Consider the following 20941-nt stretch of genomic DNA (forward strand, 5'->3'; position numbering starts at 1 on the left):
CTACAGGGGGAAGGGCTCTGGCTGCCAGAGCCCCAGGCGAGAGGCTGACTTTCCTGCAGCCCTCCCAGCCGCACCTCGCTCTGCCTGGGGGGGAATCCCGGACATTTTGAGTGATTTACAAATTCCCCCCGGACGCTATTTTTAACACAAAAAGGACATGTCCGGGTAAATCCGGACGAATGGTAACCCTAAACTAGTGCTTTTCCAACAACAAGACATAGCAACAGGAAGCACAAAATATGGGAAACAGGAGTATACCATGGACAGCAAAGAGGAACTCGACCAAGTTAAACTGGCTGCCGTGGGGGGTAGGGGGACCTCAAATGCCAGAGTGCTCACATTTTGCTGAGAGAAGCTGAAATGTGCAGGAGGAAGTAGCATACGTTTATGTAGGCTTTGTAAAGAGCTGAGGCAGAGCAATGCTAATCTCTAGTCTACACTATGAGGTTAGGTTGAATTTAGCCGCGTTAGGTCGATTTTATAAGCAATGCGTCTACACAACCAACCCCGTTCCATCGACCTAAAGGGCTCTTAAAATTGACTTCTGTACTCCTCCCCAGCAAGGAGAGTAGCACTGAAATCGACCTTGCTGGGTCGAATTTGGAGTAGTGCAGATGCAATTTGACAGTATTGGCCTCTGGGAGCTATCCCAGAGTGCTCCAATGTGACCGCTCTGGACAGCGCGTTCAACGCCGATGCACTAGCCAGGTACACAGGAAAAGTCCCTTTTGGAGCATTCAGTGAGATAGAAAGTCTGGGTGATTTATGGGATACTTTAGTCCTGTCTATGTAAGAAGCCAATGCCCTCCAAACATAAAAATTATGGAGTGTGTAATGTGTTCTATCTGTGTGGGGTTTAGGGGTGTGGTCAGAGGGAGGCTTTATCCTCAAAGACGACCATGTATGGGGGTTCCACCATGAAAGCCCACAGTGCTCCCACACGTCTGAAAAATGTCACTGCCCCAAGAAATGTTACTTTCATAGAATGGTGTAGCAGTGATTACCCCTCTGATACTTGAATCATTGTGTTTCTGATGAACTTGTTGAATTACCGGAGGTCGAGCATTGGTCTCCATCCACCAGAGTTCTTGTTAGGGGAAATTGATGGTTGGGATGCAGCAACTTGAGAAATAGATTGTTGTCCCCTCAAGGCCAGCGTCTGCGACCCTGTGAGGCAAATCACCGCTGTTGTTGTGAATACATTAGCCGGTGGTATCATTGGGATGTAAAGTAATTCCTCTGTTTTCTCTTAGGTTTGGGGTTATAGGTTCCCAAGGATCGGAGAGTTGCTTGTGAGTGAGCGGAATGAGTCGTCTGTCTTTTTGGTGAATACTTTGGGCTGGCAAGTCTTCCACCATGAATTGCACCTCTTCAGGTAAGCGAGAAAGATAGAGCCATGAACTTCTCATTACAACCACTGTCAACGCAAATGTTGCAGCCCTGCCTCAGAATCAAGTGCTGCGAATTGTTCTCCCTTGTCTTGGCAATAAAAATCAATCAATTCAGACATTTTTGTGTAGTTTGTATAGTTGTATTTTGTTAGTAATGTCGCATAGTTGGCTATGCAGAGATGAGGGGTAGCCAAGGAATAAGATTTATTGCCAAAATTGATCAAGTCTTTTCCAGTTCTTACCATGAGTTGTGTTTCAGGGCTGTTGTTGCATGCCATATTGCTGGACTGCGTCTACCACTAAGAAATTAGGTGCTGGATACGAAGTCGACGCCCTTTGTTGATACACAGACCTTCCGCTGGCTGGAGGGGAAGCTGCAGGGGTCCACAGAATGACCCTTACAGGGTCCATCAGTGCCTCATTTATGTGAAGGGCAATTTTTTTTTTTTTAAACAAAGCAGATGTATGCAAAAAAATCCACTAGCTCATGCTGTATCACTGGGACTTCCTCAAGGGAGATGTCCAGAGAGGGCCACCCTCTCAAATAAGCTATGGAACAGTTTGAAATCATCCCCTATATTAGGGGAAGGAGGCATAAAGGTGTCCGCTGTGGACAATGATGGCAAGTGGGTAGGTGATCTCCCCTGCAGGGGCGGAGGTTCTTCTTCCACTGAGGTTGCTGGTACAGAAGCTGTGGGGAATTAGCGTGTGCTGGGTCTGGCTGTGACAGGCAATCCCCCCTTGTGTGGGCATACGACCCATGAAGTCCAGTATGCCCATTGGGATGGGAGCGGCATAGGGGGTCCCCATACCACTGTAAGTATCTGGGGACAGCATAATATGCCCCAGGACAGACTCCTGGGTTGACTGACTCCTGATGGATAGGAGCCGATGGGGGAATAGCTCCCTGTTCTTCCTCATCTTCCTCCTTCAAATAAGGAGCGAGTCAGTGAGTGATGTTGGGGACGCAGGGAGACTTGGTGCCGAGGGTATCATTCTCATATCGGTACGCAAATAGGGGGATCAGGGGCAGAGCCAAATAAATACCAGAAGCCTCTGTCTGAGGAACTGCCGCTGTGCTGGTTTAATTGGCCCCTGGGGCTGCCTCCTTGTCAGTGCCAGGGCTGCAGAGGGGAAGGCGGCACTGCTGGCTGCACCTCTGTGTGTGTTGGACGTGCCTTTGAAGAAGCCGCCTTTTATAGAGGTGCCATGACGCCATTTGTAGATTGCAGTGCGGAGGCACAGGGTTTTGGTTTCCCCTTAGTGCCTGTGTCAGAGCCGGCTCTTGTAGAGTCTCTGGCTCTAGGGGTGCCGGGGTTTTCCACCACCTTGGCTCCCGATGCTGCCAGCACAGCTGGTGCCAGCACTAGATACCTGCCCACGGAGCAGCTGTGGATTGTGGCATGGAGGCACAGGGCTCCGAAGTCTGTCTGCAGCGATGCCGCAGCTCCCGGCGCTGACAGCACAGCCAGTGCTGCTATTATCTACAGGACAGCTGTGGGTTTTTATTTTTTATTTCTGTGGTGGGGACCCAGGTGCTTCCTCGAGTGACACCCAGCAGGGCACTCCAATGTGGGGTTGGAGAAAGCACTTCTGTCCGAAGCTGTGGCTGGTGAAGGGGGAGCGGGGAGAGAAGAGAGGGGTCCCAAGCCTAATGCCCCGAGACAGGTCCAAGAGACCTCTCCATTCCCTGCCTGTGAGCCTGAGGCAATGCAACACTGCCTGCAGCAGCGCGAGGCAGGGACCACGCATGTGCAACCCAACCGGCACTGCTACTAAAAGTCTCCTACTACAAGCGCAGGGGTGCACAAACACCTAAAGTGGAGCACCCACAAGGACAGCACTCGAAGAAGCATCCATGCACTATTTCTGCCCCCCCATTTCCCCCCCCCCCCAAAAAAAAAACCCTGACAAAACCAGTGACTATGGTAACTTGGAGAGCAGCAACAGATGTTCCTGGAAATGTTTTAGGTTAGTTTTATGTACCTTGCACTGGAGAGAGTAATTTCTAAATGGTGGCTACGTTTATAAAGTAAGACTGCTTAAGGTAATCGGTTCAAAGATCTTTTGTCCCAGTCCTCACACAGCTCTTGAATTTCTCCAACCTCCATCACTGAAGGTTTCAGTACAAAAGCGATGTCACTGTGTAATGCACTCTGGCACATCAATCACATTTTGTTGAAAGTACCATGCATACATATGGAATTGTAAAACTAACTGAAAAATGACTACCCTAGTCAACTACACTTATCAAAAAGCCCTCGGAAATAAGAAAACAGAGATTCAGGAACAGATCCTGTTCCTATTGAAATCAATGCAAGTTTTGCTTCTGACTTCCATTGAAGCAAGCCCTCTCTCAGGGTTATTTCACAACAGCAGAGTTTAAGATGAGTCAACTGCTAACAAGGCAACTCACATAATGTGAAAAGTGCACTTATACAAGATTCCCAGATGCATGGGGTTGATTGTACTTGATCCTGAACTGGTGTTCACTTTCACACATCTATGATGTTGAAGTAATAAAGGAGATATTTAACATTACAAAATTTGTGCAGAGTAGTTACATCTCCCCTAGAACAGATTTGTTAATTTCCATACACAGTGCTTAAATAAAAAGGATAAACAGCTATTTTGATACAAATTAGAATGTATATTTGCACAGGGCATGTGTCACTACTCTAGTTTTATTTAGTTTAATGTGACATTCCACAAGATTGAAATCATGTGAGTTAATTAAAACTATTGTAATTTGGTATCTAAAAAGTTAAACCCTTTAGCTTTTCTTTCAGAACCAGAAGTTAATCTGTTTGAAGTTACATAAAATCATAGTTCTTAAAAAGGATACATAATACAGTTGCACCATTTTAATGGTGAGCACTCCAATACAATAAGCATTTCTTCCACAATAGTACTGGTAACAATATAGGCACATAGCGGCATGTAAATTACACATAGCAACCAGAACAGCAAAGGCACAATCTGGATTTTTACCTTTCAAAGTGACGTTTAATTTACCAACAAAAATATTGTTCTATACTTCATGCAGAAGTTTTACATTTGTATTTAACAGCACAAAACCATTACAGAAATGCTGTCATCTGATAAAACAGGTCATTTAAATAAAAGATAGCAGCTCTTTGCCTCGAGGAACTAATGTTTGGATTAGAGGGCAACATATGAAATTCCATTTCAAAGGGTTTAGACGGTCTGAACCCTGTGAGCATCCTTTTGTCTACAAAAGTATTGTCTGGCAACTGAAAGTAATTACAAGTTTTCTAGTTTATTGTAGGTATGTATTTATTTTCCTCTATGTCTACACAAGAAGACCTGAAGGATTAAGATTATCTGTAAAACTATCAATTGTTTCTCCAATATAAAAGTAGATTTTAAACTTTAATATAAACTATACTTTCAAAACAAACTTAAGCATTACTTGAAGTAACCATTGTTTAAATGTAACTGCTAGCTTATTTTTGTCATGAAGTCCCACTGATGACAGATCTCCTTTATCCACCATTAAGAATGCAGCCCTTAGCAACTCAAGGTTAAGTCTGTAATGCAGCAACTTTGAAGTTAATTCTGCCCACGGCTCCAAGAATATGACAGTTCTGCATTTTACATAGAAACATTACCATTAAGACGAGTAGAAAATTTGTGTTTACAAATGAAGATCTTCATAATTACTAAAAAAGACACGTTTCTTCTAATTTTCTTAACTAGCTCTTATATGCACCATTCCACATTGTGGAAAAGCTGAAATATGCAGTCTGGACTCACTCTACAAATTAAAGAAAAAAATGGAATTACAGGTATTGGCACAAATACTTACATTTACACCTGTACAAAATAAAATTGACAATCCTTTCCCACCAATTAGAGTAGAACATTCATCTGCTATCCAACAGGTACTTTCAAATATAGATTGCCTGATTAAATGTGTTAAGATGGGAACACAATCTGAGAATAGTGGATGTGCCAAAAGTTCCAAACTGCTTCATCAGTCTTTAAATGGAGGGAGGAACCAGAAGTATGTCCAAAGAGCTCAGTGAAATAATTATTCTTGCAACTTCATGAGGTCACTGCAACTGCACTCTGTATGCCCCTATTAGCAACTTTACCTGCAAGAAGGAAAAAAATGCTTCAAATGACCATCCATATATCTTGCACAAAGGTAAAAGTACTGAGTGAAAGGGGAGGTGGAGGAAACTTGCTAGTAACTGAAGAAAATGCAGTATATATAATCTGTACTTGGTGGATCAGAATTTTTTGGACCCATATTCTAAAGTGAACAGTTTGAAAAATCAAAATTCAAAGGAAAGTACTTAACAATATTCTGAAGTGCCTTAAGCATCCTCTGTTCATACAGCAAACAAATTCGTAAATTAAGGTACTCCAAACCTTGAAGAGAAGCTTCAATAGAATTACCTCCCTTTATCATGTTAGGCAGCAATCAAGTTTTTAGAAAAGCTTTTTGGATGAAATGCTGATGTATTTGATAAGCAGCATAATTAAATACAGGAAAACCTCATTACTCTGTAGTGCTAGAGTGAATAAGAACCACAACTCCTCCCAGAAGCGTTATTAGGACAGGATCAACCTATCATTACTCTTGTGACTGTTGTGATCACTGCAGGAACCATCTGGCAGCATCTAGCAGACTTTCTACACTTCTAAAAAGGAAATTGCACACCCTGACTTCAATGCAGGCTCTCGGGAACTGCTTCTGAACTTTCCATGGCACTGACACCAGTTACACGGGTTTAACAAAAGATGGCTGGTAGTTGCTCTGTGCCCACAATGTCATTCAGTGCACATCCAGTAGCTGCTACCTTTACTTGCTCCTTATTACCGACCTAGTAAACACCATTTGCAATACTTAGTCCAACTGCAATTTAAGCACTTCATTCTGGGGTATGAATTATTCGGGCTATTGTTTATTCATGACGGAAATATTTCCATCTTCAAAGTGAATCTCATCAGCGGTGACCCTAAGTGACTTTTGGCAACGTCACAGATAGACTGGGACAGGGGCTGAAAAAGATTGTCAACTGAACTGAAGGGAAGGAAATGAAGAACACTTTAAAGAATTTTACATTTATAGGCCAGGCCTATAATTTGGAGTACTGAGACTCCTGGAAGAGAAAGACATTGAAACTTCTGTCAAAATAAAATCACTCTCCCACCACCTCATTACAAACATTTTGTACAGGTAAGCATATCTCACCTTGGCAGTAGGCGCTTCTGTCAACCGTATAAAAAGCTTGTTAAGGCCTGTAACAGGACTGAAGGAATAAATAAAGTGACTATCCTAAAAGAAAAAATTACAATAAGTTAGTTAGTGCTGGTGTGTGGCAAACACTTCTCTGGGCACTTTGAGGTGAAATGCAGAAGCACTGAGAGATTGGAGTTAAGAACATCTCATCCATAGCTACAAGTGTATTTTTTGGAAAGATAGTTCTGAGACGACATTAATTAAGCCCTTTGGTGTAAATACATCATTCTCTGAAGAAACAGAACTAGGGAATGTGATTATATTGAAGCACTAATGAAAGGTAAACTAAGGGATACAAGTTTAATTACTACAAATTTCAGCATAGTATACTTAATGCAAAGCAGTTTAACTCAAACTTAGTTCTTTCATGGCTAAGAGACTGGGATTCTTGAGCTTTTGAAATTCTCATGTCACTGATTGAGGCTGACCAGAAAAGGCACTAAGATTGACAATTTGCCCACTTCCTGCTCAACTCCCTACTGACAGTGTTTCACCTCTGATACCCTGATCTTCACTAGCCTTGAAGACTAGAAATGGCTACTAAATATTCCCATTTCCTCTGTAGTTTCTCTATAGATCTTTCAACAGATATATATTTTTTTTTAAACAAAGAAATTGCAATTTACTATATTAAAAGGCCTGTCACAAGAAACATACTGGGACTGAAGTACAATTCAAATCCCTTGAAATTACACAGATTACAAGTTTGTTTTTTGTAGAGGTGCTATAAAAGCAGATTAACTAGTTAAATGGACAATACTTACCAAAAATACAGGAAGCTGGAATTTATCATTTAAAACCACTGCTTGCACACTACATGGTCCACAGAGCCGAGCAATAACTTCTTTACCAAAGAAGTTTGAATGGAAAACAAATAGAAGAATTCCAGATCCTAAAGAGAAGACAATTTGATCAATTTCATAAAGAAAATGTGATCCATCTGAAATTAGAAGGTTTATGATTTTAAAAAGTTACACCCCCCTTACCCAAACTGGTAAAGGAGACCTAAAACTAGGGCTTGGTCTACACTAAACCCCCAAATCGAACTAAGGTACGCAACTTCAGCTACGTGAATAACGTAGCTGAAGTCGACATACCTTAGTTCGAACTTACCCCCGTCCAGACCCGGCAGGCAGGCTCCCCCGTCGACTCCGCGTACTCCTCGCGGCGAGCAGGATTACCGGAGTCGACGGGGAGCACTTCTGAGTTCGATTTATCGCGTCCAGACTAGACGCGATAAATCGAACCCAGAAGTTCGATTGCCTGCCGCCGAACCAGCGCGGTAAGTATAGACAAGCCCTAGGTCCACTGTACCCTTGAATAAATCCTCATTTAGATGGAAGGTATTGTGGTTTTTGTTTTTAAATAAAACTTCACACTACTACACTGTACATTATTATAAGATCGCCATTTTGGTTTTTGATGTTGGCAAATATTGACAAATACTAAACTTTACTGCTTTGGTGATGCATAACCAGTCCATAGTGTTGCTGTTCAGAACCACCAAGATCCCAGACTCCCAAGCCAATGGAAAGCAAGCTCATTAAAGGACGACTGCCTTCATCATTGGGGCAAGGTGTAGGATAAAAATGAAATTAAAGAATTAAAGTTAGCTTAAGTTTGGTAATGGGAAAAAACGGTTACCTACCTTCTCGTAACTGTTGTTCTAGATGTGTTGTTCACGTCCATTCCACATTAGGTGTGTGTGTGCCGCATGCACGAACATTGGAAACTTTTCCCTTCGCAGTACCCGTTGGGCTGGTGGAGTCCCCACCTGAGTGACGCCACTGCGCCGTGCATATATATCCCTGCTGGCCAGACCCCCTCCAGTTCCTTCTTGCCGGCAACTCCGACAGAGGGATAGGAGGGCGGGTGGTGGTGGAATGGACGTGAACACCACATCTCGAAGAACCACAGTTATGAAAAGGTAGGTAACCGTTTTTTCTTCGAGTGCTTGTTCACGTCCATTCCACATTAGATGAATTACAAGCTTACCTTTGGAGGAGGGCAGGAGTCACGGAACAACTGATCGGAGGAGCACCCCGCCAACCGCCGCGTCCTCTCGGGCCTGCTGGTTGACCGTATAGTGGGTCATGAAGGTATGCACCGACGACCAGGTGGCTGCTCTGCAGATCTCCTGGATCGGGACTTGTGCCAGGAAGGCCGCTGAAACTGCTTGCGCCCTGGTCGAGTGGGCTGTGACCGCTGGGGCCGGAACACCTGGGAGGCATAACACACGCGAATGCAGTCTGTAATCCAGGAGGAGATTTGCTGCACCGACACTGGGAGGCCTCTCATCCTCTCAGCCACTAACAGCTGCGTGGATTTACGAATGGGCTTTGTGCATTTCAAGTAGAACGCCAACGCTCGACGGACATCCAGGGCGTGCAGGCTGCAGTGACTCGGGTCCGCATGTGGTTTGGGAAAAAAAAACACCAGCAGACAAATGTCCTGGCCTAGATGGAATTGTGAGACCACCTTTGGGAGGAACTTGGGTGCAGACGGAGCTGCACCTTGTCTTTATGAAACACTGTATATGGTGGCTCCGAGGTGAGTGCCCTCAGCTCAGATACCCTTCTGGCCGCAGCGATGGCCTCCAGGAAAGGTGGAGGAGGGAGCAGGTAGTGAGGGGCTCGAACAGGGGCCCAATGAGCTTAGAAAGGACTATGTTGAGATTCCATGGAGGAACGGGGGGCTTGAGTAAGGGAACACCCACTCCAGTCCTTTAAGGAACGTCCCCACCATTGAGTGGGAGAACACTAAAGCCTCTGAAAACCCCGGGTGGAAGGCGGAAATGGCCAGCAGATGCACCCTGATTGAGGACAGGGCCAGCCCCTGCTGCTTGAGGTGCAGTAGATACTCTAGAATGATCAGCACTGGAGCCTGGTGTAGCTGAACCTGTTGGGGCCCACCGCAGCACGAGAACTTCTTCCACTTGGCCAGGTAAGTCGCCCTGGTAGAGGGCTTCTTACTACCAAGTAGAACCTGCTGCACAGGAAGGGAGCACTGGCTCTCCAAAGCGTTCAGCCATAGAGCTTCCGTGCAGTCAGATGCAGTGACTGCAGGTCGGGGTGGAGGAGCTGCCCTCCGTCCTGCGTGATGAGGTCCCGGTGCAGAGCAGGGTTACCGGGGCTTCTGCCGACAGCTCCAGGAGCGTAGTGAACCAGTGCTGGCGGGGCCAGGCCGGGACGACGAGGATGACCGCTGCCCTGTCCCTGCGCACCTTGAGCAGGACTTTGTGCACCAGAGGAAGCGGGGAAAGGGCATATTTCAATTCCTCTCCCCAAGGGATCGCGAAAGCGTCTGCTATTGAGCCCAGGCTGCAGCCCTGGAACGAGCAGAACTGCAGGCATTGTTCTTGGTGGCAAACAGGTCTACCTGGGGAAACTTGCAAAAGAGCGAAAACACGACGTCCGCTCTGAGCGTCCACTCGTGCATGCGGTACGACCTGCTAAAGTGGTCCACCAGTTTGTTCCGTACCCCCAGGAGGTCTGACGCCTCGAGGTGGATGGTGTGGGCTATGCAAAAGTTCCAGAGGAGGAGAGCCTCGTGACAGAATGGTGAGGAACGGGCTCCGCCATGCTTGTTTACATAAAACATGGCGGTCGTGTTGTCCGTCAGAACTGTCACGCTGTGACCACTCAAAGTGGTGTGAAAGGTCTGGCAGGCTAAACGAACCGCCCTGAGCTCCTTCACGTTGATATGAAGCAACCGCTCTGCTCCCTACCACAAACCCTGAGTCCTGAGGTCCCCTAGCTGAGCACCCCATCCGAGGTCTGATGCGTCCGTCACAAGCGTCAGGTCCGGCTGTTGTGCGGCAAAGGGGATGCCTTCGCAAACCACTGTCTGGTACTGCCACCACCGCAAGGAATCTAGCACGTCCCCCAGGGCTGTCACTACCAAGTCCAGGGGGTCCCTGCCTGGGCAGTATGCACAGGCAAGCCAAGCCCGCAGCGTCCCCAGTTTCAGTCTGGCATGCTTGACCACATGCATGCATGCTGCCATGTGGCCCAGCAGCCTCAGGCAGCGTTTGGCCGTCGTAGTGGGCAACTGGCACAGGGAGGTCACTGCCTGCTGGATGGCCAGGAATCGTGATACTGAAAGGCTCGCCTTTGCCTGTACCGCATCTAGGACCGCCCCTATGAATTCCACCTTCTGCATTGGAATGAGGGTGGATTTGGGGACATTGACCAGGAGCCCCAGAGTGCAGAATAGTCTCAGGGCCACCTGCACGTGGGACCGAACCTCCTCTTTGGACCGGCCCACCAGGAGCCAGTCGTCGAGGTACGGTAAACTTGAATCCTCTGCCTCCGTAAGAAGGCCACCACTACCGCCATGCATTTTGTGAACACCTGTGGGGCTGCAGCTAGGCCAAATGGGAGAACCGTGAACTGGTAATGTTCTTGGTTCATGGTGAAATGCAGGAATTGGTGATGCCCTGGGTGGTAGGCGATATGAAAGTACGCGTCCTTCATGTCGAGGGCAGCGTACTAGTCCTCCGGATCCAGGGAAGGGATGATGGTGCCCAAAGAGACCATGCGGAACCGGGCCTTGACCAGGAACTTGTTGAGCCCGCATAGGTCTAGAATGGGTCGAAGGCCTCCTTTGGACTTGGGAATGAGGAAGTATCGGGAGTAGAACCCTTTCCCCTTTAGGTCTTTCGGTACCATCTCTACCGCCCCCGCGTCTAGGAACGTGCGAACATCCTTTTCCAGGAGGTGCTCGTGAGAGGGGTCCCTAAAGAGGGACAGGGAAGGGAGGTGGGGAGTAGGCAGGGAGAAGAACTGCAGCATATATCCGTTTCGCACCGTGCATAACACCCAACGGTCCGACGTCATGCTGGACCATGCACGGGAGAAACGGGACAGGCGGTTCAGGAAACAAGGGGACGGATCTGGTGGTTGGTCTGGTACGCTGTCCTTGAGCGCACCTTCAAAAGCCTGGTTTAGGGCCCAGCTGGGACTTATGTTTGCCTTGGCTTTAGCCCGGCCTATTGGAGCTATTATTATTATTACGTCGCCTCCTGTTATCCCTGCTTCGCCTGCAGTAGGGTTTGTGCCTAGGATGAGGCTGGTAGTGACGCTGAGGAGGCGGCTGTGGCTTGAAGGGCTTCCTTTGAGTCGCTGGGGTGTGCATACCCAGCGATTTGAGTGTAGCCCTCGAGTCCTTGAGGCCACGTAGCTTTGCGTCTGTCCGGTCCAAAAAGAGCCCGGACCCTTCGAAGGGGAGGTCCTGGAGCGAGTTTTGGACCTCAGGGGGCAGACCTTCCTGCCAAACAGGTCCAGGAGCTTCGCTTGGGATCCCCCTGCTCAACCGTTGCCTTGACCTGCAACCCCAAGTTATGAGCAACCTTACGCAGTAGCTCTTGATGGGCTCTGTGGTCTATTGGCGGAGGCCCTAATACTGCTGTGCCTGCTACTGCTTCATCCGGGGATGACAAGGAGGTCAGCAGATGCTCAGCTTCCTCCTGCTGGTCCCCTTTCCCTGCGGGAGGGGCTTCCAGTTCGGGCCGGGACAGCTGACCTTGGGGCAGCACCGGATTCTGTGCCGGTGCAGGTGGTCTGGACACCGTTGCTTCCCGCACGGAGGAGCGTCGGTGCGGGGACTGGTGCACCGAGTAGCTGGCCCTGGAGGGAGCTCCTTGCCGCTTGTGGTAGGCCCAAGGGGTCCAGAAGGGCCAGTGTCCTGGCGGTCCCCACTCGGGTTGCCACCCAGCCTGGTGTTCTCTGTTGTCCGGTGCGGGTAACTGTATCGGCCCAAGTCGGAGCCGGACTCCAGTGACGCCGAACGTGAAGGCCACGGCGATGCCGTCGATCTGTGCTGACGGGAGGTCGACGAGCGGCTTCCTGCCAATCGGGAACAGGACTGGTACCGCTGCTCCCGGGACTGATATCGGCGCTCCCGAGACCTGGACCAGGACCAGGACTGGTGACTTCTGGAAGCCTTCGGCGATGACCAGCTCGCCTTCTCCGGGTGCCGGAGAGCGTCGGGTCCCTTGCACTAACCCCGTGCGCTGACTTGCCTCCGGTACTGAGACTTCCCTCTGCGTCAGGGGTAACTGAGAGTCCACAGACTCTGAGCTCGACTGGGACCAACGCCGGGAGCGATGCCGGGATCGTGTCTTCAAATGGCGCACCATTGCTGGCTTTCCCTTTGATGGCACCCCGGGCCCGAGTGCCGGAGGCTTCTCCCTGGTCGGGAGGGGGCTCACCACCGACAACCCAATGAGATCCTTCGCTGCCTCAAAAGGTGTCAGGCGTGGAGGGTTGATCTATTACTCCCTCGAGCCCGTCGTCCTCACTGAGTTTACTTGGGGCTGGACTCAGTGGGACTTGTGGTGCCGGTACAGCATCCATCATGCTCTTCCCGGTGCCCGGTCCCTTAGATGGCGCCGGTCTCCTTTGTGAGGTCTCTTGCCGACTCCGGGGCACTCCACACCAAGGAGGCTGGAGCCAGCGTCTGGTGCTCTGGCCCCGATGGCTGCAGGGCGGCCTCCATCAACAACTGCTACAAACGAATGTCTCTCTTTCTTTGTTCTAGGCTTAAACGCCTTGCAAATCTTACACCTCTCTATTTGGTGTGCTTCCCCCAGGCAATGTAGACAGGAGTCGTGGGGGTCACTAACTAGCATAGGCTTGCGGCACGTGGCGCAAGCCTTAAACCAGTGAGCAGGTGCTGGAAGCCTCCAACTAATCTGTTAAATGTCCACAACAAGGGAATGCTAATGAACTGATAGCAGTTAAGTACTCTAAAGCTAAGGGATTGCTTCTCCTACGAGAGCAAGAGGTTGTTCCAACGCCACCATGGACGGTAAGAAGGAACTGGAGAGGGTTGGGCCAGCTGGGATATATATGCACGGCGCAGTGGTGCCACTCAGGCGGGGGCCCCGCCGGCCCGACAGGTACCGCTAAGGGAAGTTTCCGATGCTCGTGCACGCAGTGCGTGCACACCTAACGTGGAATGGATGTGAACAAGCACTCGAAGAAGAATGTATGTTGTAAAGAAAGACCCTGACTAATAAGGAGAAGGAAGGCCTCGAAAAACAACAAATTAAAAGGCCAAAAAGGAATGAAGTAGGGAGGATGTTTGATTCAAAAAATAACTAATGAAATAAGGGGAAGTTTCTGAAAACATGGAATTCGTGGTTAAATTAGCGTTGTGTAATACCATACATTGTTTTAACTGCAAATTAGAAACAGATTCTAATCTTACCTTCTGGCACATTCTGTGGGGGTTTATAGTTGAAATCCATAGAAAAATCTGGTCCTTCACAGAGACGATGACATGCAATCGGAAAGACAGGCTCCAGCAAGGCAAGACGAGCTTCAAAGTAATCCCTAATTGCATCTTCTGCTACTCTTGAGAGCCTAAATAAGCAAACAAATGATGCTTGGGGTACGTCTATACTTACCTCCGGGTACGGCGGTAAGCAATCGATCTTCTGGGATCAATTTATCGCGTCTTGTCTAGACGCGATAAATCGATCCCGGAAGTGCTCGCTGTCGACGCCGGTATTCCTGCTTGGCGAGAGGAGTACGTGGAGTTGACGGGGAAGCCTGCCTGCCGCGTGTGGACCCGCGGTAAGTTCGAACTAAGATAGTTTGACTTCAGCTACGTGAATAACGTAGCTGAAGTTGAATATCTTAGTTCGAAGTGGGGGGTTAGTGTGGACCAGCCCTTATAGTAGCTTTAGACCAACTGTATTCCCTTCTAGATAAGGATCCTATCACTGTACAAAGTAACAGATGTACACAGAAGCACAGAAGGATTCTAGATGGCAAGATTTAGGATTCCATCCTGCTTTACATTTAAGAGGAGATATCCCAATTCCTGGAAATGAAGAGCTGCTATCAAATTTTATCAGGAATCTAGTTTGGTTGTGAGATTTGCTTGCTTATGTCTGATCTGCAGATGTTAAATACCACAATGAACTTCAGACAGGTACACCACAGAATCTTCAAAAAATTCAAACTGGTGACAGTTCTGGAAAATTCTCCAATAAAGAAACAAAATTCCAACAGGAAATACTCAGCCCCCTCGGAATAACTCAATGGCCAGGCAGAGACAGCATCTCTACCAGCAGTGCTACTGTGCTGATTAGCACTTTGCTTGTAGCCAGGCTGATTTGCAGTTTTACTTATGATGCTTCATGTGAGAACAGACAGTTCCCAATTCATGTTGAGTAAAAATTCAATTTAAGAGAGATAAGACTCCCACTGAAGAGTTGATTTGTGCAGTGACTGTGATGAGGGAGTCAGACAAAGCCTTTCTACTAGCAGCAGACAACCAAACTTTCGAAGGGAAAGACAGCATCTGACAATAATATTTAGCATTTTAGACCTTTACAAGTAGGTTTTAAACACCCACGTGAAACAGGGAATCTTGAAACCGACGGGGTTAAATGACTTAACCAAGGTCAGAGGTGGAATTAGAACTCTGGGGTTCCTGGTTCTCAACTTTAGAGATGCTGATTTTAATTTAAAGCTTTAAATTATTCCTATTCAGTGATGACCCTCTCCCTGTCTGTGGTCGTTGAGATTATCTCTAGGACTCAAACTGAAACCTCTGGTTTTATCATGAGAGGCCTAGAGGGAAAATGGTGAGTTCTGGATCTGAAGGACTTTGAGGATTTGGAAGGGCCTAGTTTGCTTGATATTGGTCTATTTGTTTAGTTTTAATTGTTTCTTCCCCTCTACCTAGCAGTGCTACAAGACATTAGTCAACTAATAAGCAGACAGAAGGATAGGTGGGAATAACTACTGTGGGTGCTATTAAATAAGAGTGCCCCCAGAGCACTACACGGGCACATTTTTATAAAGTGAAATACCTTAGCCCTTGCTGCTTGTCAGTTGGACCAGCCCTCATTCTGCACTTTTATTCAAGGTTTCAAAAAATGGTTGGGTTACCTATCGCTACGTGATTTTGGTACCGCTTAATTTATTTTTTCTGCCAAGGGGAAACTTGCATTTCTCTGACTTTTTTCTCAGTGACTTAAGCCAAAATCATGAAGCACATCTGAACTTTTAGACAATAAAGAACTACACAGACTACTTACGTTTCCAAGTGACTCTTGAGCAGGTCATACACCAGTACGTTATTACACTGTTTAGCAAAATGAAGTGCACTGTTCTGATGCTTTGACAAAATGTTACAATCTGCTCCACTTTCAATCATAAGTCGTACTATGTCAGAGTTCCCTCTCTTACAAGCCTACACATGAAAAAAATAACACACACACATGAGAAATAGCAAAATACTCCGTAATGAGAACTGAATCACAGCAGAATCAGCATTTTAAAAACTAATTAAGGATTGAGGAGTTCATAAAATTGAACTCAATCACAATATTTACAGATTACACTCTAGTACTTTTAATTCTTTCTGGATGTTAATTTCATATTTTAATGACAAGTCTCCTACTTGTAAACCTATTATACATGGCAGCCATATTCTTTATGGTTCCCTCTAAATAGATTATGCTGTACACAAAAGTTATGCATTTCACTTAGCATGGACAATCTAACCCTAGTATGAGAAATTCAACATATAGAATTCCTTGCGAGAGCTCACGTAATGGGTCACTGGATAGAACATTAAATACAGTCCACCTGTCTGACTGTTCTTCCCAGGTTGTATGCAGCATAGCTGTAGCCATGTCAGTCCCAGGATATTGGAGAGAGAAGATGGGTGAGGTAGTATCTTTTGTTTGACCAAGCTCTTCTTCAGGCCTGGGAAAGGTACTCCCAGCATCAAAGCAAAATGCAAAGTAGAACAATATCATACTCAAAGGAAACCTGCACAGCACTTTCAAAAGATGAGCCTGGGAGCTTAAATTCATTACTCTGCTAGATACTAAAAATCATGAACTGAACAGAAACACTGAATTTATGGCTTACGACAACACTCTTTTTGTCTTATGGCTGTAGAGGTGTTAATGGGCCACTCTACCTTGAGCAGTCCCTTACAATATGTGCTTGCTACTTACGCTAAACAACCTGTTTCTCCTTGCATTTTGCTGTGAATATGGGAGTACCTACCTTTCCCAGATCTGAAGAAGAGTGTATCTTGAAAGCTTGTGTCTCTTGCTAATATAAGTTGGCACAATAAAAGACATTACCTCATCAACCTTGTTCTTCCCAGGGACATTCAGGATCTCAGCATTTCCCCATTACAACACTGACCAACCTTCTCTTGCTAGAAAAGAAGTACAGGAAAACCCTACTCTGGGTTATCACCTGAAGGCAAAAATAATTGGGTGTGGAGGCATCTCTCACTTTTTGGAGTTTTTGACTTCCTGCTGAGGAACCAGACTGGCCTGCAATCCTTAACTCACATTCTCTTGATCTGGGAAATGAAGAGGGAAACCACCCTGCAGTTAAACCTGTGTGCAGATGACACATGTATTTTGGGATTACATGCAACATGCAACTTTAGTGTTGCATTATCATAAGCTTTTCCATTTAGTAAGAGATGTATTAGTACACAGACAAAGATTACTGCACTAATGACAGTGGTCTGAGGGCTTTGACACAAATAGTAGATCTTTGTCCTATATTTAAAGCCTAAAATGTGGTTTGAGAAAAGACCATGGAAACAGACCTGGCCACAGACATACCTGTACATACCACATTGTCGTCCTCCTATAGTATGTTTCCTAAAATGCTGAATATTAGACAATATCAAACAATGTCAGGACAAAACTGCATTTACCTTCATTAAAGCAGTTTCACCATTGCTCTGCTGGACATTAAGATAAGCCCCAGCTTCCAAAAGAATAGCCACTGTAGTTAGAAAGTTCTTAAAAAAGAAAGAATAGAACAGAATAGTTAAACTTTAAATTTAAAAATATTTCAAACAGTAAGCTAAATATAGAATGCAGAATGACCAAAATTTTAGTAGCATCTAAGACCCTAAAATAAGGCATCAAAGTGGTACTGCATTGCTCCTGGATGTCAGGTTCATCTGCAAGCTTTTAACAGCCCTGCCCCTAACCACCAACTCATCCCCTCCCAAAAGTCGTGAACAGGAGGATTTTCATTCTGAATTAAGATAAGATAATTCTTCATGAACAGCTAACTTCCAAATGAAATAACTGACACTTTGTTACATATAAAACTTTACAGTAAGGTGTTTTATCATTTGAAGTTTCAAATAAATTGATACTGTCTTATTTCATTTACTTAAACACAGTAAGAAAATGATTAAATAAAACAGAAGTTTTGTCATAGGATCAATGTTACCTGCTTTGTCAGGGCAAGTCTTGACAAGCAGCAGTTTGATATTTACAATTTTCATACATTCATATTGCAACAGATTGTCTTCATTAACTACATTCAAAAATAGCAGTTGAAGGTTAGCAGTCAACTAACCAATCTGAGTAGCTGGCGCAGATGCAAATTTGGAACAAATACTTCAGTTAACTTAGATGCAGCAAGCTGAGCAATGACAGTTTGAACTTAAAGTAAAGGCCAAGACGTAGGAATACTGTTAAAGGAAACTAACCTTTTCAGCTGCGTGTATCAATGCAGTTGTTCCATTTTTCTGTCTACAGTTGACTTTAGCTCCTTTTCGGATAAGGAGCCGGAGGAGATCATCATGCCCTCCCGCAGCAGCAAGCATCACTAGTGTCATTCCACTTGAATCCTGCAACAGTTGTTTACTTTTCAGTCACAAACCTACAAATGGGAGCCTGTTTACACTAACTACACCTGCAAAGGCACCCGGTTATACCACAGTTCCATGTAAGTATAGGTTGGACCATGATGATGTCTCTGAAAATGTGCTACAATCTCTGACAGCCCAGAGCTTCAGCACAGTTCAGGGATGCCATCATGGATCATCTACATTTAAAAAAAAAAAAGTCAAGACATATGTAAATGGGCTTGGGGGGACAAGTGCACTATAACCAGGCCACATTCAAATCATTCCCACTAGCTCTGGCATAGATATAATGTATCCTCCTGGTTAGCAAGACTTACCAAATTTAGTGTAAATGCTGTATTTAGTTGCAAATCAACATGTTGTAATGGAAACCAGCCAATGAATCAACATTTCTTTAGGAAAATAACTAAAAAGTACAGATGCAAAACAAGATTAAAACCCATGATTTAATCAATGTTTCCCGCTTGCTGATTTAAATCATGATGAAAATCAGTGATTTAAGTCAATCTATTTCTCATGCTTATATATGTTTTAGAAGTACATACATTTTAGGAATACTTATCAAGTTTTACAGCATATAATCATTTGCAATAGACTCGAACCCCCAAAGAGTTAACTGCCTGTTTTATTTAAAGGAAATGGAGGAGAAATCAATAACCATTCAAAATACCCAAAACGCAACTATATGTGTATGCTAAATATAAGCTAGTCAGATTTAAAAACCAAATATCTGAAAGTTAGTTCCTGCTTACCTGCCAATTTAGAGTCTAGGGTTCTACTTAAGTGCATTTATAATATTGAACTATGCACATATTTGCTTACCAATTTCAAATCTGAACAGTTTAACCTGAAGAGCTCTATGTAAAGTCTCCTCTTCCATAAACTGGATTTCTACAAAATTTCCCCTCAATACTTCCTCTTTACAGAGATTACCTCTTGATCTGGATTATATTCTTCATTTGAATTAAGCGCCATCTTTACTGTAACATAGTCTCCATTTTTAACAGCATCCCTCAGTAGAGCTGAAAGAAAATTCGTTCTATTGGTATATTCACTTTAGAACACCAGATAAGAAATTTTTCCCCTCTTCCCAAAAATTACTTACTACTTGATATTGGTTCTGTTGAAGAGTGAGTCTCATCTTCTCCATCCAAATGCTTCTGAAAGTCTTCCAGGGTCAGCCATTCTAACTGCATGTCCATGCCCAAACTCAAGACTTGCTGCCTGCCATCTATCACACAAACCCCAAACGAGTTACTTGTTTTGTATAGCCACCAAAATGTAATCACTGCCTGCTGTCTGTATTGACTGGCAGTATAATGTGCACAAAATCCTGCACATTTATTTTTCCAGAGCCAAACTGGAGGTAATGATCCTTAGTGGGGGAAAACGACAAATAAAGTGTTACAAACATTACAAACTGGCACAAGTGTTCAGTAACTTGGGGCCGAAAGTCTGAACCAGAGCCTGCCACTGTGTGGAAGGAGCCCGAAGGCCTATGGCTGAAGCCTGCCACCCCTACTCACGGGGAAAGTGGAGAATTCACTAACTGCCTGCACCTCCAGTGTTTGTCTCCAGAGCGGGGCTGGGCCCAACCACTGCTGGCGACCCTGGGAGAGGGGCCACTGCTTTGCACACCCTGCCCTCATCACAGGCCAGGAGGCTGTGGCCACAAGAAAAGGCCCTGGTGGCCACATTTGAGAAACACTGGTCTAGACAATATTATAATCCCTATACAGACTAGTGGAGAACCCTAGACATTTAAATCCTTTGCCAAGACTCCAGTGCTGTCAGTCAAGAAAAACAGATTCCTCAGATTGAAGCAATGTGAATGGATAGTTACAGCCATAAAACTTAGTAGAACTCAGTAGGACTCAATTTTTGCACAGCAAGTCTCAGTGGACTTATTTTTACTACTTACCAGAATTCTCCTCCATTTGACATACATTGTCCACTTCCCGATCACCTTCTGCAGCAATGTAAGTCCAGGTATCTGTCTCATCTCTTGTGCTTCTCCTTTCCTTGTATAATTGTTTATTTTCTTTTGATTTGAATTCTTCTATGAATTTATAGTCCACTGAAGAGTCCTCTCTTTTTCGATTATTCTCAGAGTATTCATTTTTTTCTTCTGAAGATATATTAAACAAATCAAAAGCACTTTTGTTCTCCTTCAAACCTAGAATATAATTGAGAGATGTTTAATGGGATTGACTACATATGCAAGCCATAGAAGTTTATTAAATAATAAGTCCTGGTTGGTTGAAACAGTCAGGGTTTAAGAAAGGTAAATAAAAACTTCTAGAGGTTATCAATACCAAGGCCTGGAGCCAGGTTAAAAAATTTAGGGTTACCATACGTCCTCTTTTTCCCGGACATGTCCGGCTTTTTGGCACTCAAACTCCCGTCCGGGGGGAATTGCCAAAAAGCCGAACATGTCCGGGAAAATGGCGGCTCTGCTCCTCCCCTGACTCTTCGGCTCTGTTTAAGAGCCGAGCTGCCCGAGCACTATGGGCTTCAGGCAGCCCCCTTGCCTCCGGACCCCAGCCGCCGGTCGGGCACTTCCCCTCCCGGGCTCCGGCGGCACAGGGTCCGGAGGCATGGGGGCTGCCTGAAGCCC

At 45.6% G+C, this 20941-nt stretch overlaps 1 protein-coding gene across 1 annotated transcript in view; it reads right to left on the reverse strand.

Annotated features, from left to right (window-relative positions):
* Window positions 1–4371: 4371 nt before the first annotated feature.
* Window positions 4372–20941, reverse strand: part of MPHOSPH8 (M-phase phosphoprotein 8) — a 48176-nt gene continuing 31606 nt past the window's right edge. Inside the window, exons 5-14 of the mRNA XM_034758804.1 lie at window positions 20246–20500; window positions 19430–19555; window positions 19258–19346; window positions 18166–18306; window positions 17374–17460; window positions 15719–15873; window positions 13876–14030; window positions 7428–7555; window positions 6616–6699; window positions 4372–5509 (exon numbers count right to left, since the gene is read on the reverse strand). Of these exons, the coding sequence (XP_034614695.1) occupies window positions 5468–5509; window positions 6616–6699; window positions 7428–7555; window positions 13876–14030; window positions 15719–15873; window positions 17374–17460; window positions 18166–18306; window positions 19258–19346; window positions 19430–19555; window positions 20246–20500 (1262 nt within the window). The 3' untranslated portion in view covers window positions 4372–5467. The remainder of the gene's footprint in view (window positions 5510–6615; window positions 6700–7427; window positions 7556–13875; window positions 14031–15718; window positions 15874–17373; window positions 17461–18165; window positions 18307–19257; window positions 19347–19429; window positions 19556–20245; window positions 20501–20941) is intronic.

This window comes from Trachemys scripta, chromosome 1 (genome assembly GCF_013100865.1).
Source record: "Trachemys scripta elegans isolate TJP31775 chromosome 1, CAS_Tse_1.0, whole genome shotgun sequence".
Classification (NCBI taxonomy): domain Eukaryota; kingdom Metazoa; phylum Chordata; order Testudines; family Emydidae; genus Trachemys; species Trachemys scripta.